Source organism: Anoplopoma fimbria, chromosome 15 (genome assembly GCF_027596085.1).
Source record: "Anoplopoma fimbria isolate UVic2021 breed Golden Eagle Sablefish chromosome 15, Afim_UVic_2022, whole genome shotgun sequence".
Classification (NCBI taxonomy): Eukaryota; Metazoa; Chordata; class Actinopteri; order Perciformes; family Anoplopomatidae; genus Anoplopoma; species Anoplopoma fimbria.
Window position 1 is genome coordinate 6,037,388 of NC_072463.1, and position 16,150 is coordinate 6,053,537.

The 16,150-nt window shown below is 38.3% G+C and overlaps 2 protein-coding genes across 6 annotated transcripts in view; one reads left to right on the top strand and one right to left on the bottom strand.

Annotated features, from left to right (window-relative positions):
- The window catches only part of map4k5 (mitogen-activated protein kinase kinase kinase kinase 5), a 30,433-nt gene extending 27,577 nt beyond the window's left edge, over positions 1–2,856 (bottom strand). For 2 of the 3 annotated variants that reach the window (XM_054613474.1, XM_054613472.1), the window contains exons 1-2: positions 2,425–2,856; positions 1,526–1,767 (exon numbers count right to left, since the gene is read on the bottom strand). In XM_054613474.1, the coding sequence (XP_054469449.1) occupies positions 1,526–1,633 (108 nt within the window). In that variant the 5' untranslated portion in view covers positions 1,634–1,767; positions 2,425–2,856. The remainder of the gene's footprint in view (positions 1–1,525; positions 1,768–2,424) is intronic. The other variant, XM_054613473.1, reaches the window with a different exon arrangement.
- A 2,366-nt stretch (positions 2,857–5,222) lies between these two features.
- atl1 (atlastin GTPase 1) lies at positions 5,223–15,412 on the top strand. 3 transcript variants are annotated; one of them, XM_054613493.1, is made up of 14 exons: positions 5,223–5,262; positions 6,931–7,181; positions 7,780–7,914; positions 8,521–8,625; positions 9,731–9,781; positions 10,021–10,077; positions 10,450–10,542; positions 10,637–10,775; positions 11,799–11,926; positions 12,201–12,257; positions 12,850–12,921; positions 13,003–13,434; positions 14,576–14,590; positions 15,181–15,412. In XM_054613493.1, exons 1-14 carry the CDS (start codon positions 5,223–5,225, stop codon positions 15,295–15,297), a joined length of 1,692 nt encoding a protein of 563 aa, XP_054469468.1. In that variant the 3' UTR covers positions 15,298–15,412. The 3 variants fall into 3 exon arrangements, with proteins under 3 accessions (XP_054469468.1, XP_054469469.1, XP_054469470.1); XM_054613494.1 differs by having other exon boundaries at positions 5,223–5,256; XM_054613495.1 differs by lacking the exon at positions 14,576–14,590 and having other exon boundaries at positions 5,223–5,256.
- The last annotated feature ends 738 nt before the right edge of the window (positions 15,413–16,150 follow it).

A 16,150-nucleotide genomic window follows, 5' to 3' on the forward strand; every position in this document is an offset into this window, starting at 1 on the left:
AGAATACCAGGCGCAGCATTCCACCGGTGGCCTGTCTGGGGGTGGGGGCTGGCCAGAGAGGCTTTGTATGGAGGACAGGCTGCCTGAACTATCACACTCTGGATCAGATGGGTCGTCTGTTTCTATCTGTGGCTGATAGATAAGCAAGAAAAATCTGCGGCAAAACGCACCTCACCACAGCCAACAGAGGGTGGGCACATGTGGTTAGATTACCTTGTTTAGCAGGACAGTTTCAACAGAGACTAAATTCATTTTCTCATATCGCATTGGATTGTTTTTGTTCTTTGCAGAGAGCACAGGGCCATCTATTTCTCCAGTACATGCCATTTAAGAATGTACAATCATTCCTTCAGTAACTTTCCAAAACAGCATCCACTTTATACTCGTACAACCATAAAGCAATATTTTCTTTGGATTCTATGCAGTAAAACCCTTCGTATAATTTGCTGATTTTAATTTTCTTTGCACTGTTTGAAAAGTTTTGAGCTGCTCTACGACAAAGATGTGTCCTTCCTTTACAACTAAACGTTTTTAACTCTGGGACAGTCCCGTTTTTGGCAGTGCAGTCACTCTGCATGTTTGACTCATGAATGATAGATAGTAATGACTTCATGCGAGTTAACTAGAAATAACTGGGAGAAAGCAGTAAGGCTTCTAAAGGCAGCAAATATATCCATTTTGAGGAAATACTTCTGCTTTAATACTGCTTCTTTGGACTAGGGATGGGTGACATGGTCTCCGTCATTAAATGAAAAAGTGATCTGGATAAATTGGACAAGCAGGTACAAGCATTCACCCTTCATCTCACTTAGTCAACAGTCAAACGGGTTCAGGTAATTATTTCAGTTAACTGTGATGCAACTTGCACAACCAGGAAAACAAAACTGGGGCAACGATCATTTCTATAACTGATTAATCTGCAGACTTTATTCTTGATCAATTTATTTATAGTTTAGTCTGTCAGATTAAAAAAAAAAAAAAAAAAAACAGTGAAAAATGCTTATCACAGCTTCTCATAGTGACATCTTCAAATTGCTTGTTTTGTATGACCAACAGTCCAAAATATATTGCATTTATATCTGATCAAATCAATGTAGAAAAGTCTCACATTGGAGAAGCTGGAACCAGCAAACGTGGCTTTTTTTGCAGATTAATTATCTTTTGATCTACTAGTTAATTAATCACCTAATCCTTGTCTTACCGCTCACAATGAATATATCATCTAGCTTGTTTCATGTGACAGTATTGTTATCAGTATTGTTGTCTTAGCCCATTACCTAATGCGGTACCAGCTACAGTTACTCCTGTCGATTAGTGTATTTTAGTAGCTGAAGAAGACTATAGGGAGGGATGCCAAGCTTGGCCCTCATTCAAAAGCTACCGCCAAATGTGTTGGCCACATGTTATAATGACTCACAAAACAAACAACACTCTGGCTTTACTTCAATTAATAAGTCATGTGATAGTAAACCCAGACATCTCCAGCACTAATGACAGGCTGTGGGAACCAGTAACTTCACTATACCTTGTACACGTCTCCATATGTGCCGCTTCCCACCCTCTGAATGAGCTCAAAGTCATGCTGAGGGTTCCTCCTCTGGATCTCACCGCTTGGCCGGGGATAGATATCCATGGTAGCTTTGAACCAAACGATTCCTTCACATCTAGTTGATCAAACCTGGTGGCGGAGGTTTTAAATGAAGCGAAGCTCCTGAATATACAAGTCAATCACAGTTACTCAGACGGTCCTCCTCCGTGCTCCATGTCCTGATAGAGAGACATTAGACAAGATAAGATAAAATAAGATAATCCTTTATTAGTCCTGCAGTGGGGAAATTTACAGGATTACAGCAGCATAGAGACATTGTAAAAACTGTATTATAAATAAGTAATAAAAGTACTAAACACAAGAATTATTAAATAAGTAAAAACAAATTAAATAAAATCAACAATAACTAAAAAAATATTGAATATACAGACAGAGTTATTATAGCCCTGCACAGAGAAAGTATTGGAAGGAAAGTGTTTTTTAAAAAAAACAACCTTTATGTTACATTATGTGGGTATGTTTAATTCATTTTAACTAAGTTATGTGCTTGAATATCAACAGAAAATATGAAAATATTCTGTCACAGATGCATTTAATTTCCCTTAAACTTCCATTAATAATAATAACAATAATAATAATAATAATAATTTATTTTATTTATATTAAAACACACAGCATTAAGCAGTTTAGAAGATAAATTAAAGTAACTCAGAGATAAAAACATAAATAATGATAATAATCAGCCAGGGTCTAGCACTGCTATTGAGCAGGGAGAGTTAGGGGGCGGGGCTTAGCGTCCAGCCTGCTAACAGCTAATGCTAACAGCTAATGCTAACTAGCGAGCTAACGCTAACTTCAACTGTGCCTCAACTCACCTTTTACAATGCAAACACAGCGGATGAATACATGTTGCATTTGAAATATTTTCGAGGTCATTCACTCGTACGATGGCGTCGAATGATAGCTGGAAAGAAAGGACAGGGGGGAAAGCGTCCTCTTTGTTGCGGAGGAAGAGGAGTAAAGTTGGGTCCGCTGCTGCTGCTCACTCCGCTGTCTCCGCTTCAGGACGTGACAGACGAGCTCTGCTCTCCAGCGACGCGTCCAGCCTCCAGCATGTCATCTCCCTCTGCTGTCAGCTCACGTCTCACACGCATGTGTCAAAGCATAAACAGCAAAACTATACAGTAATAATATTAAAGTATTACTCTTTTTTTTATTCTCTTTGTAATAATAAAAAGAAGGAAAAAAAAGAAGCAACAGTCTGATGCTAATCTCTGAGGAGACGCAGTTACAGGATCCGGGTGGTGCGTTCAGGGGCTCCTTGGAAATTATAACACTCAACAGAGTAAAAGTGTCACAATATATATATATATTTTTTATAAAAAGGTCTGGTGGCAAAAGAGTGAAATAATTACAATATGGAGCACATTTTCTACTGTTTTTATTGCTTATTTATAATACTTGGGGTTTTTTTTTTTATTTTTTATTTTTTTTTTTTTATTTTTATCTTGTCTTTCTTTACTCTCTGCTGCTGTAAACCTGCAAATTTCCCCGCTGCGGGACTATAAAGGATTATCTTATCTTATCTTATCTTATCTTATCTTATCTTATTGCAATGGCAGTTATCATAATAAATTTTGGTCTGGTGGCAAAAGAGTGAAATAATTACAATATAGAGCACATTGCAATGGCATTTATCATAATAAATGGCAGTTACCATTATTAAGTGCTGGTACATGACTCTTTTGACATTGTACTTTGACTCCTCTACATTTAAAAGGTGTACTATAGGCCTTTTTTACTCCACTTTGCAGATTAAGATTATAATAATATACAATATGGAGCAGTTATCATAATAAATCGAGAGAATTGCTTTGTAGTTCGGCAGGAGCATAACAAGATAACACAGATAACACATTACTTACTTACTTACTTATTTAACTTACTTGTTTACTTACTTACTTACTTACTTACTTATTTAAAATACTTGTTTGTTTTTTCTACTATGTCTTATTTATTTATCTTATTTTATTTTATTAATTTGATTAAATCCATTTTGTTTTGCTCCAGTTACTGTTAAGGGTTTTCTTTCTAGTCAAGTCCTTGTGGTGGACAATAATTAACTTAATTTACTAAAGTACAATTATTAAGTGCTGGTACATGACTAAGAGCTCCTTGGAAAATCTAACACTCAACAGGGTAAAAGCATCACAATATAAAAAAACGTCTGGTGGCAAAAGAGTGAAATAATTACAATATGGAGCACATTACAATGGCAGTTATCATAATAAATCGAGAGAATTGCTTTGTAGATAGGCAGGAGCATAACAAGATGACACATTCATTTGATTAAATGTAAGTTATTTTTTTAAATTTTGTTTGTTTATTTGATTGTCACTTGTTATTTCATTTTGTTTCTTTGTTCAGTTTTATCCTAACGATTGTTCTTAATGTTTTGCTGGCTTGTCTGTCAAAGCACTTTGTAAACCTTGTTTTTAAAAGGTGCTATATAAATAAAGTTATTATTATTATTATTATTATTATTTTGCATTAATTTTTTTTTTTTGCTCCAGTTACTGTTAAGGGTTTTCTTTCTAGTCAAGTCCTTGTGGTGGACAATAATTAACTTCATTTACTAAAGTACAATTATTAAGTGCTGGCTCCTTTGACTCCTCTACATTTAAAAGGTGTACTATAGGCCTTTTTACTCCACTTCAGCTACTAGTTAATTTGCAGAACCAAGGTTGGCATTGTAAAATGTAGTGGCATGTAAGTTTGACAGGGACTGTTTTGCCTGCATAGTGGGAATTTCTTCTGTAGTTTAATCCAAGTAAACATTTTGAATGCAGGGCTTCTACTTGTAAACTGTACTTTAACTCCAATACATTTGACTTCTAGCCATAACTAATTTGCAGACTTTGTCCCACGTTAAGCGAGTGGTTACGTGTTTTATATGATGCAGTGCTATACTACTAATATACCTAGTAGTATATAAAGTATCTAGAATTGGCTCAACATTGCAGAACTACAACATTAAAACGCTCTTAAATGTGTCAGTGATAAAAACAGAACAATATTATAGTACTTTTGTTTTTGATACTTTGAGTACATTTAGCTAAGAGTACTTTTGTACTTTTACTTAATTAACATTTTGAATTCATGACTTTTGTATATGAGTAAAGGACCCTTCTTCCACCACTGCTAGTCATACTGTGTAGGGTCGTTTCTGTACACATATTTACGAGAGTACGCGAAGGCAGCACGTGTTCCATTCTCTGTGCAGTTACTGCCCCCTACCGACAGAAACCTGCAACTGTCTTATCACAGCAGGCTCAATGAAAGACACTTAAATTAAATTACAAAAGCCATACTTAACATTCCCAATGGTTGCAACCACACAATGTCTTCTGACATTTTTTTTTTTTTTTTTTTTTTTTTTTTTTTTCACATTATTAAGCTGCTACATTACATTTAGTAGGAACAACAGACAACAGCGCCCCCTGGCTGCAGGTTCGAGTCCCGCATCTCCCTGGGAATAAAAAGCTCCATCATCCTCCTGCGATACGAGCGTCGTTTCGGTGGAGATAGGGCATCCTCCCCACCCTTCTACACCCATGACTACCGACTAGGGTCGCTCATTACCGGACACACAGAGGGATATAAGGACAGTATTATGGCAAAGCACCGTAAAGAGAGAGACAGCTGGGGTGAGTGTATGTAACAATATTTTATATTTTAATGCTTTCCTTGACGCACATACATCTTTTTTCTTATTCCTGCAGAGGCGAGGGTGTAAGCAATGCAGCCAATTAGATCTTTATTCCAGTCTCCACCATGAAGGGCTTGTTTTTGTGTCGACACAATTAGGGGAACAGTGTGTATTTATTATGTCTTATTAAAAATACACATTTTGTTATATTTATCATTGCATCGATGTCGGTCATTTTTTATCATGTAATCCTGTGGTGAAAAAAAAAAAAGGTTGTCACTACTCAGCATACAGGGAATAATGTGTTGGGGCGGACCAGGCCCCGAAAAGACCTGAAAATAACCTTCTGATTTCTACTGTGATTATCACACTGAGCCTCTTATGATGCTCTGTGATGCATCTCGCATCAAATTATGTAATATTGCATCAGTGCATAGCTAGTCACCATTATCACCATCATCTTTAGACTAATCATTACTGCTATAATCATTATCACCTCCACCCATGTTATTCTGATGATAACCAGCATCCTAATGGTCACTGACATCCCTCTATGGCTCGGGTTAACTTTAAATACAGGCCTGAGATGGGAGAGAAAATGGATTGCATGACTGTTTAAAGGTTGAGGGGAAAAAGGAGGTTTGTCATTGGAGAGTTTATCTGGTTTGACCCACTTTAAGCAGAGAGTGCTTCTGACGTCTTTGGGTTGTTTGTAAGAGCAGCAGCAAGGAGATCTGGTTAACCAGGAAAAAAAAAAAAAAAAGGGGCTCGTGCCGGGCCCGAGTGAGGCCTTTGCAGGAGACGTGAAGTCAAACTGACAGTCTAGGCTGATTCTTCCTTAAATTATTCACCGTGCATTCTTGGCACCCTGCATTCATCTTTTAGCATGCTCACAAATTTTGCCTGCTACTCCTTAATCTCTTCACAGTGCCCTTGTCAGACTTAAATGCATGTTTCATTTGTAATTACATCCTCGAAAAGAACCTCACAGCCACACAGGTTGCATTGAGTGACTTGTGTGTGGATTTCTTCTTTTTATTTTTAACATCAGAAATCCTTTTGTGCTCTTGCAGAACGTACATAGTCAGACACAAGTTTGTATTTGTAATATAAAGCATATATTACATGAATGGGATTTGGAAGCCTAAACCTGTGCACGGGGGACGGTCATGCAGCTTGCACACTCTACATGAGGCAGCAGAGATTGGAAACACACTGAGTCACTGCTGGGAAAAAGCCAGAAACAGCTCTCAACGCTCATGATCTCATTGGACGCAAACAGATGGGATGGATAAGATGGCATGATTCATTATTAGTTATAACAAGCTTGAAGGCGATGCTATTGATCCGGCGCTAACAGGAAGGAGTAATGGACTCAACTTTCCTGTTTCCTCGCCTTAATGGACCACTAAGTTTGCTTCTCATCAAAGTGAATAAGTTCTGGATGATCACTCGCTCATATAATAACATTTATTTTCCAGAGCTTATAATAAGTAATGATGTAAGACAAAACTGCAGCAGCAGCAGCAACATTCTCATTTCTCTGCAGCAAACCATATTCAAAGATGATGATATGTTTAGTTAAGGTTCATGTTTCCTTCTTTCAGGGTCATTCTTAAGAGCACTACTCCATTATCTGCATCTTTTCCCCTCTCTCTGTCTCGTATTTCAGGGTCCCTCAGTGACAAAAATGCCTACGACTGGAGCTCAGAGGAGGAGGAGCCGGATGGACGAGCCCGGCCCATACAGGTGCTGCTGGTCAAAGACGACCACACCTTCGAGCTGGACGAGGCGGCGCTGAGCCGCATCCTGCTGGCGGAGGAGGTCAGAGACCGAGAGGTGGTGGCCATCTCTGTGGCAGGAGCTTTCCGAAAGGGCAAGTCCTTCCTCATGGACTTCATGCTGCGCTACATGTACAAACACGTAAGTGTCTGGGTCTGTGCAGGTGAAAGAGCTGAGCCTTTTGATTCTGGAGTTTTACTTTGGTCCACCTACCTCAAAAATGTAACTAATTTGTGTTGTCTGCAGTTAAAAGGTAAACTTAAAATGTAGTAGAGGAGGTTTGACTTTTGCATATTGGGCTTTGACCAAAAGCAGTACCAGTAATATTCTATTGAGGCTGCAAATATGTGATATTTAACTGATGCAAATGAAAATAAAAATGAATTCTTCTCACAAAGGAATTCACTCTCATCAGGGTGGAAAAGTCTGTGATTTAGCTCATTATTGGATGTATAAAAAATATACATGTTTTCAGTGATTTCATTTTAAAAGGGTGGCAAAACAGTAGGATGCAGTTCATACGTGCATGCCAATATATATTCAATCATCAATAAGAAAAGAATAAGTAATTAAATGAAGAAAAAAACTATATAGTTAGGAAATAAAAAGAAATGCTACATAATCAAGGTAGATGCAGTAAAGAAAAAGCAGCAGGCACCATTCTGACCAACTAACCTTCACTTCATTAAAAACAACATTCAAACCATTTACATCTCACTTCGGATCCCACTGTGCTCAGGCATCTGAAAGCTGGCTCGGAGATGCAGAGGAGCCTCTGACCGGCTTCTCCTGGAGGGGCGGCTCAGAGAGGGAGACCACCGGGATCCAGATCTGGAGCGAGGTCTTCCTGGTGGACAAGCCCGACGGAAGAAAGGTGAAGTCCTGTGACTGTATGCCATTCTCTAGAGAGTCTAGAGTACATTATTACAATGCAACAAGGTATTATGAGACATAATTAAATATGACACAGATACTTTATTAACCTTTTTTTACACAACCTTTTTAGAAAAGGCATCATGTCTGCTCCATATCTCTACAGAGAAAAACATTCAGAGTAACAGCTGCCCAGTTAAACCACACTCGAAGGAAGCCATTTTTGCATAAATAGCTTCTTTAACGCCTGCATCAGCCAAATGTCTCCCACTTTTAGTCTGCAAAGAAGGCAGCACAAGCCAGAGTGCTACTGGTTGTCAGCTTTAAATTGCATCCTTATTTATTGTATTCTTTATATATTTATATTTAAATCAGAGTAGGTTTTGGCCTTTTCAAGATATTTTCTCCATTTAAATTTCCACTCAAAACCAGACCAACCATTTGGCTCCTCACTCATTTTTTCTTGCCAACGAGTTTCCTGCTGCTAAAGGACTTCCAGCGCTCCTCTAATCCCTCACACACACTTTCCTCGGCGCAGTAGAGGCGTGAGAAGCGTTAAGAATACCTCGCAGCACCGGTCAATGTCCTCGTCTGTTTCATTTCACAGGTGGCGGTGTTGTTGATGGACACACAAGGCACGTTTGACAGCCAGTCGACGCTGAGGGATTCAGCCACTGTGTTTGCTCTGAGCACCATGATAAGCTCCATGCAGGTACTCTCATCCGTCTGACCGCTGTGTAAAAGTGTGTGAATGGATGAATGCAGGTTTGTTTATTTAGCCAATCTAGCAGCGTGGTTCTAGTGGTGATTGGTCTGTACACCACTTTGGTCTGGACTGAAGTATTTGAACCGTTGAATGGATCGTCACAAAATGACATTTGTAGCTTTGGGTGAAATGTCTCAATAAATACTAGATGAATTTCCATGAAACAAGGTACCAGTGCTGCATAATTAGTCAAAGTTTTATCAAAATTGCAATATGGCCTACTGCAATTCTCAAATCGCAGGAGGTACAATATTTGTTAAAGAGTAAATGTGTGAAATTTCTTTATTTCTTTATTTTTTTTATTAAATATTTTCGTGCTCCCCACATATCATATTTTAGATTTAAGAAAACAACTTTGTTTGGTACGGATCACTGCAAAAGTCTCACCATAGTCATTCTAATGTTTTGCAATAAATAATGGTATAAAAATTATAATTCCCTCTTATATAGCCATTCATATATATATATATATATATATATATATATATATATATATATATATATATATATATATATATATATATCAGCCATATCAGTCAAAATAATGGCAATTGGATATTTTTTCAAAGATATTCAGCCCTTTTTGTACACACATTTATTTCCCGCTTTAGGATGAATTGTAATAACTGTGTTGATCCCTTTATTTTTCATTTAGCTCCATCTTTAGGTTATCATTTTGATGTTGTCCAATACTTTGGTTTATGATTAAATATAAATATATCAAAAATAACAACATTCCCGTCAGCCAGCTGCACTTTGTGTGTTTAGCCCTAATCTGCAAATGTTAGCATGCAAACACACATAGCAAAGGCAGTAAACATTCTACCTGCTGCTTAGCATCAGCATGCTGTTGTCTTTGTGTGCATGTTAGCATGCTGATGTTAGCATTTAGCTCAAAACACCCTTTTGCCCAAGAACAGCCTCACAGTCTTGTTTGTTCTTTGACTGTTACGTTCGTTTGGTTGCACACACCAAAATGATTTTATGAAATAAATGGACTCTCTACCTCAATGTGTAAGAAATGAAACTATAAATGAATGTTTTTTTGCAGGTTTACAACATCTCACAGAATGTACAAGAGGACGACCTGCAGCACTTACAGGTAACACTGTCTGGTGTCGACACTAATGAGAGATGAAAGAGAGAGAGAAATCCATCCCCAGTCAGACATGATGCACTTTGAACCCGAGTTCTGAATGAATGTGCTCACATAGAATTTTTAAGCATCCAAACATAGTCCAAACATTCATGTTCATCTTTTATAAAAAAAAAGTAACTGTGGTACTTGAAGACAACAATTCACAAATCCTCACTCATTTTGTCTTATCCGTCTTATTTCAGCTTTTCACTGAGTACGGCAGACTAGCTATGGAGGAGACTTTCCTCAAACCATTCCAGGTAACATCAACTCTACAGCAGCTCATTATTGCTTAGGATGGGTTAAATGCAGAGGTCTAATTTCATTCATTTCAAGTTTGAAAGTCAATCTATTTTACTCGCTGGATGGATTTGCAACGATACGATGACTGCATCCAAATGTCAGGAAATGACATTTACAAAATATCATTGGTGTTTGCTTTAAGCAACTTAAAATATTAGATTGAGGTTTGTTATGTAAGACATGTAATGATTAAGTTGACAACTGAAAAGCTTTTGAAAGTAACCAATTGTCTGCTCCTCTAGTGATTTATTTTAATATACTATTTGAATAGATATTTATAATGTACTGTGCAAGATGTCACTGACAAGAGTTTCTATTTTTGGTCTTAGTCCATGATTTTCCTCGTCCGAGACTGGAGCTTTCCATACGAGTTCCCCTACGGACAAGAAGGAGGCATGAAGTTCCTCGAGAAGAGACTGAAGGTTAGTTAAGATTGTACAGATCCTCGTGAGGTGGTTTAAACCAAACTCATACACGTCTAAAACCTGACACATGTGGTCGTGTTTTATGGTACAGATCTCAGAGAACCAGCACGAAGAGCTGCAGAACGTACGTAAACACATCCACTCCTGCTTCACCAACATCTCCTGTTTCCTGATGCCTCACCCCGGCCTCAAAGTGGCAACCAACCCACGCTTTGATGGAAGAATTATAGGTACGTCTCTTCTGTCTTATTAGATGTGAATATTTCATTCAGTGTTTCAGAATCATCGCGGTTCCTGTTAAACGTTTCTGACCTTGAGCAATCATCAAAGTCATGTTTGAAGTGGAGGCGTGCACAAGCAACTCGCATGATAATTAAAGATAATTAACATTAAACTGTTTTAGTCACAGTAGGGATTGCAAAGTCTTTCAATCAGTCAATCCACCACTTTGATTCATAGTGAAATATCTGGACAACGTTTGGATGGATTGCTGTGAAACTTTTTACAGACATTCGTGTTTCCCAGAGGATGCATTCTGCTGACTTTTCCTCTATCACTGCCATGAGGTTGACATTTTTGTTTTTTGGGGAAATTTCTTGGAAGGATTGCTGAGATAGTTGGCAAGTGCGTTAATGTTCCTCTTAGGATCAAAAGTAATAACTTCACTTTTCCCCATGACTTTTCATCTCTCAGGTCTTCATTTTATATTGTCCACTACCTTGGTTTATGACTATATTCTTGCAAAAACTAAAGACATTCCCATCAGCCTCAGCTGTACTTTGTCTTTAGTGCTAATTAGCAATTTTAGCATGATAACATTTGAAATTAAGATACATACCTGGTAAACATTAGCATGTTAGAATGGCTGTAGATATGTATAAATTAATTAAATTAGGGAATAGGTGACTTTATTTACATATTTACGATACTACTTTTTCTCAAATTTCTGTATATGGTGAAACGTTTTATAAATACAACTTGGCTCTGAGACAGGACCTGACAAACTGCAAAATATGTAAGGCATTTGTGCAAAGAGATTCTAGAGGTGAAACAGGTGCAGAGTATTTACATATTGTGCAGGAGCAGGTGGTGCACAGCGCTCTGGGAGAAAAAAGCTGTTTGCTGCTCTGAATTGTTGGATCTTTCCCACTTATTTCCTGGACTACCACACATGGCGCCAGAAACTGAATATAACAGAGCAAACGATGTCGAATGTCAGCACTAATGTAAACTCTCTCTCCTCACCCGTCTAGAGATCGACGGCGAGTTCATAAACAACCTGAAGGTTCTGATCCCGTGGCTCCTCAGTCCTCTTAACATCGACGTGAAGGAGATCAACGGCAGCAAAATCACCTGCAGAGGCCTGTTGGAGTACTTCAAGGTCGGAACAAAGAGACATGTTAATGTGAAATACACAAACCAACCAAACCTGAACTTTATTCTGAATATTGTTTTTAACTCTAAAACTCTACTTTTAACTTTTTGGTTAAATCAAACAGTCTGTGCTATCCCCATTCACTTGGCATTACATCATGTTTACTTTTATCATGTGTGTAAGTCACTTTTAAACTGAGCATGTTTTTAAATCCAACATATGTATTTTACTTAATGAAACCAGTTCTGTTACTTTTAATGCTTTTTGTCATTTATTTCAGGCATACATCAAAATTTACCAAGGCGAGGAGCTGCCGCATCCAAAGTCCATGCTGCAGGTACATTTCCCCAAACGTCTGAAAGGGCCAGTGTGTAGCATTTCGGGGAATTTATCAGCAGAAATGGATTAAAATATTTGTGTGACCTAAATCAATTTTTTGGTTTTGTTATTGTTAACTTAAAATGAGCCCTTCATATCCACATATGGAGTAGTTCCTCTTCACAGAGTCCGCCATGTTTCTACAGTAGCCCAGAACGGACAAATCAAATATTAGCTCTAGAGAGAGCCTTTCATGTTTTTACGATATCTCTGAATGCCATCACAGTTCTCCAAAGCTCTTATCAAACTGTGTTAACGTGAGTCGCAGAGTGCAAAACCTTGGTACCGCCAGCCGCAGCATGACTTCCTAATCCTACACACTGTCCCTTTAATATTTTATCGCAACTTCCTTAACTACTCTGTGTCAATATACTTTAAAGTTACTGCTAATGTCAGTGTATATAGTATTGAGTTTTAATTTTAATGCTGCATTTGTATAATGTAGTTAGAATTATATTTTTGTTTTAAGGTTTTAAAGTTCAATTAAATGAATCTAGTCTTATTTTATATTAAAATAAATGATCACTATATTCTCATCTGCTTCCTCTCAGGCCACAGCAGAGGCGAATAATCTGGCAGCAGTAGCGGCCGCAAAGGATCTGTACAACAAGAAAATGGAGGGGGTAGGTGGTGAAAACATGGTTTTCAAGTAGAACCAAAACTGTCTCATCCATCATCATTGACTCTCTCCATTCTGATCCCAGGTCTGCGGGGGCGACCGGCCCTTCCTGGCTCCCGGCGAGCTGCAGGCCCGACACAGCACCATCAGAGAGGAGGCCCTGCAGGTGTTTCGGGGCGTGAAGAAGATGGGCGGCGAGGAGTTCAGCCGCCGCTACCTGATGCAGCTGGAGGGAGAGATCGACGAGGTGTTTGTCCAGTACATCAAGCACAATGACTCCAAGAACATTTTCCACGCGGCCCGGACGCCGGCCACCCTGTTCGTGGTCATCTTTGTCATGTACGTGGCCGCGGGCATCACAGGCTTTGTGGGCGTGGACATCATTGCCAGCTTGTGTAACATGATCCTGGGTCTGACGCTGATCACCCTCTGCACCTGGGCCTACATCCGCTACTCCGGGGAGTACCGAGAACTCGGCGCCGTCATCGACCAGGTGGCCGGTGCATTGTGGGACCAGGTAATTCAACCTTTTAATTAAGTTAAGAATAAATCTGGCTGTCTAACTTAATCAATATCTGAATCAATAGTCACCAGGTTCAAGTTCACTGTATTAATAATGCAAAATCAACAGAAAGAGTCTTTGCACACAAAACAGGACGATAAAAACTGAATTTAAGGAATAAGTGACACTGATTTACTGACTGACAATAAAAATAAGTTTACAGAAATACTGTATGTTTGTAAAACAATTTAAAATAACAAGAGCTGGAGTAAAAGGGAAAATATGTGCCTTGATTTAAAATTCTTAATTGAGCCCAAATCACTACATAATGTCACATATATAGCACTTATGAAGATATATGGTTTAATATCAGTTAGTTAAGGGTTTCGTAGTTCAGATTGAGATCTTTAAAATTCCCTCTGGTGTGAATTGGGTGCTTAAAAAACATTTATCTTGAATGTTCAAACATCTGCTTTAGGAGTCTGGCAGCTGCATTTTGAACCAAATAAAAAGTTAAGTTAAGTTTCAAGGTGTCATTAAAGGAAAATATCTGTTCTCGACAATCAGCTGTTACTAACAATTATTTATTTATTGATTAATCTGTCTGGAACAAATCCTGCCTGTTTATCATTGATGGAAGAAATCAGATTTACTCATAATGGATGAAGAGGAATCAAATACTGTTAACAAATTGTAAATAGTCCAACTTGAAAATTAAATAACGGAGCCATTAAAGTTTATGATTAAGTCGAGGATATTGTAATTAAACCCAAACATATTGCAGTAGGTACAGCTATAGATGATTAAAAAACTAGAAAATCTTACATTCAAGAGGCTCAGAACAAAGAACCTTTGCAAGTTTTTCTGAAGAAAATCTTAAAGAATTAGTTTCTTTTATTTAATTGGATTCATTTTCGTATGAAAATGGCCGTATGAACAGCAGAGACAAATACCGTTCCCATATTATCAGTAAATCAATAATTTAGTTGATACAGTATCTTCAAACCACCAGATGGCAACAATCCCCTTTAAATCATTGGGAGAGACAATAAAGTCAGATCTATTTACAGAGATAATAAATGTTATTGAACGTGCTTTATGTTAATATATGTATGTGCTCACTTTACTTTTTGTTTTCTTTTTAATGCCTCTTCAGGGGAGCACAAACGAGGTAAGTAGAGCAATATAAATATGGGAATATTTACACAAACTAGCAAGAGCATATGGACAGGCTTAATTTTTCTCATATTTGTTGATCATTCATTTAAATACTCACAGTGACATATGCAAATAAATATGTATTTGATGTCCCTTTGGCTATTTTTGTCACCATTATCCAACAATAATGCTCTCATGCATGTGCTCAAATGGATATTTACGCTGACATTATCTTAAAGGGATAGTTCAGGTCGTGTGACGTATTTATCCATCGTCTCTTCAAAGCCACCAGACTCCATTGACAAAAACAGTAATTTTACTTTGCAGAACGGATGAACTGCTGGTCTACTGCTGCCTCTATCAGTTAGTTTGTTTGTGTTATTGTGTGACTCATGTGTTAGTTTTGAGTCACCAAATCCACACAATCACACAAACAAACTTACATATCCAGGCAGAGTTGCATCCGTCACTCCCGTGTTCTGCGAGGTTAAATTACTGTTTTTGTCAAAGGAGTCTGGCGGCTTTGAAGAGAGCATAGATGGATACGACAGCTTCAGTTCCCTGTTGGAAAGGGTTGTCAATATTCTCGTCTCTGCTCCACAGGCTCTCTACAAGCTGTACAGTGTAGCGGCCAATCACAGGCACCTGTACCACCACGCCTTTCCCGGCGGCCCTCAGATGGAGGAGGAGCCAGAGGAGCAGGACAAGAAGAGAGACTGATTAGACGAGTCGGAGTACAGCAGGGACTTCCTGGTGATGGACAGGAGGAGGAGGAGGGACATCCTCACCCATCAGGCACTCTTTTATTCTGTTATTGGCTGGTGCTGCCCACCAATACACCCACTACTTTAAACCTAATAAGGGACTCTTTAATGTTCATGTATCGGTCAGAGCATCCTCTCAGTGGGTGCCTGTCTTCAAGCGATGGACGCCATTCATCAGTGTCTCTCACTTTCTGTCTGTGATAAAGAATCACCTGTACAGATACTGCAGACTCGGCATATCCGACCTCCAGTCAGCTGCCGATTTAATTTCAGACAGGGTTTTTTTGTTTTTGTTTCGTTTTTCTCCATCATTTGTCACCGACGTTGATTCTCAAAAGTATAGCCGAATCTGTGAAATCCCCATTTTGTGACGATTGTTCCGTTCTTTGAAGTTTAGTGCTGTTTATAAGAAACAATATTTATGATCTCTGCGATGTTTGAAAGCCAAAATATGTACTGTATGTTAATTAATGAAGCGTTACGAGCATCATCAGCATGGTAAGTGGTTAATGTCTGTCATCTTTAAGCTCTTAAAACCAGGTATACTTTGTAAAAAAAGAAGTTTTAATAGTTGTGACAAAGTGGTATTGTGCCATAATAACATGTAAAAATGATTTCACATCTACTGCAGCTTGGTTACATGCAGGCACAAAACGGCACATTTATTAGTTGTATATTTAGTTTTGGAGGTTGATTTCTGCATCAGGGAGTTTGTGCTTTAAAAAAAAAAAAACAGCACCGGGTGGAAAGAGAAATACAGAATAGTTCAAAGTTTACACAACATAGCTGACATTTATCTCTCACTTTGT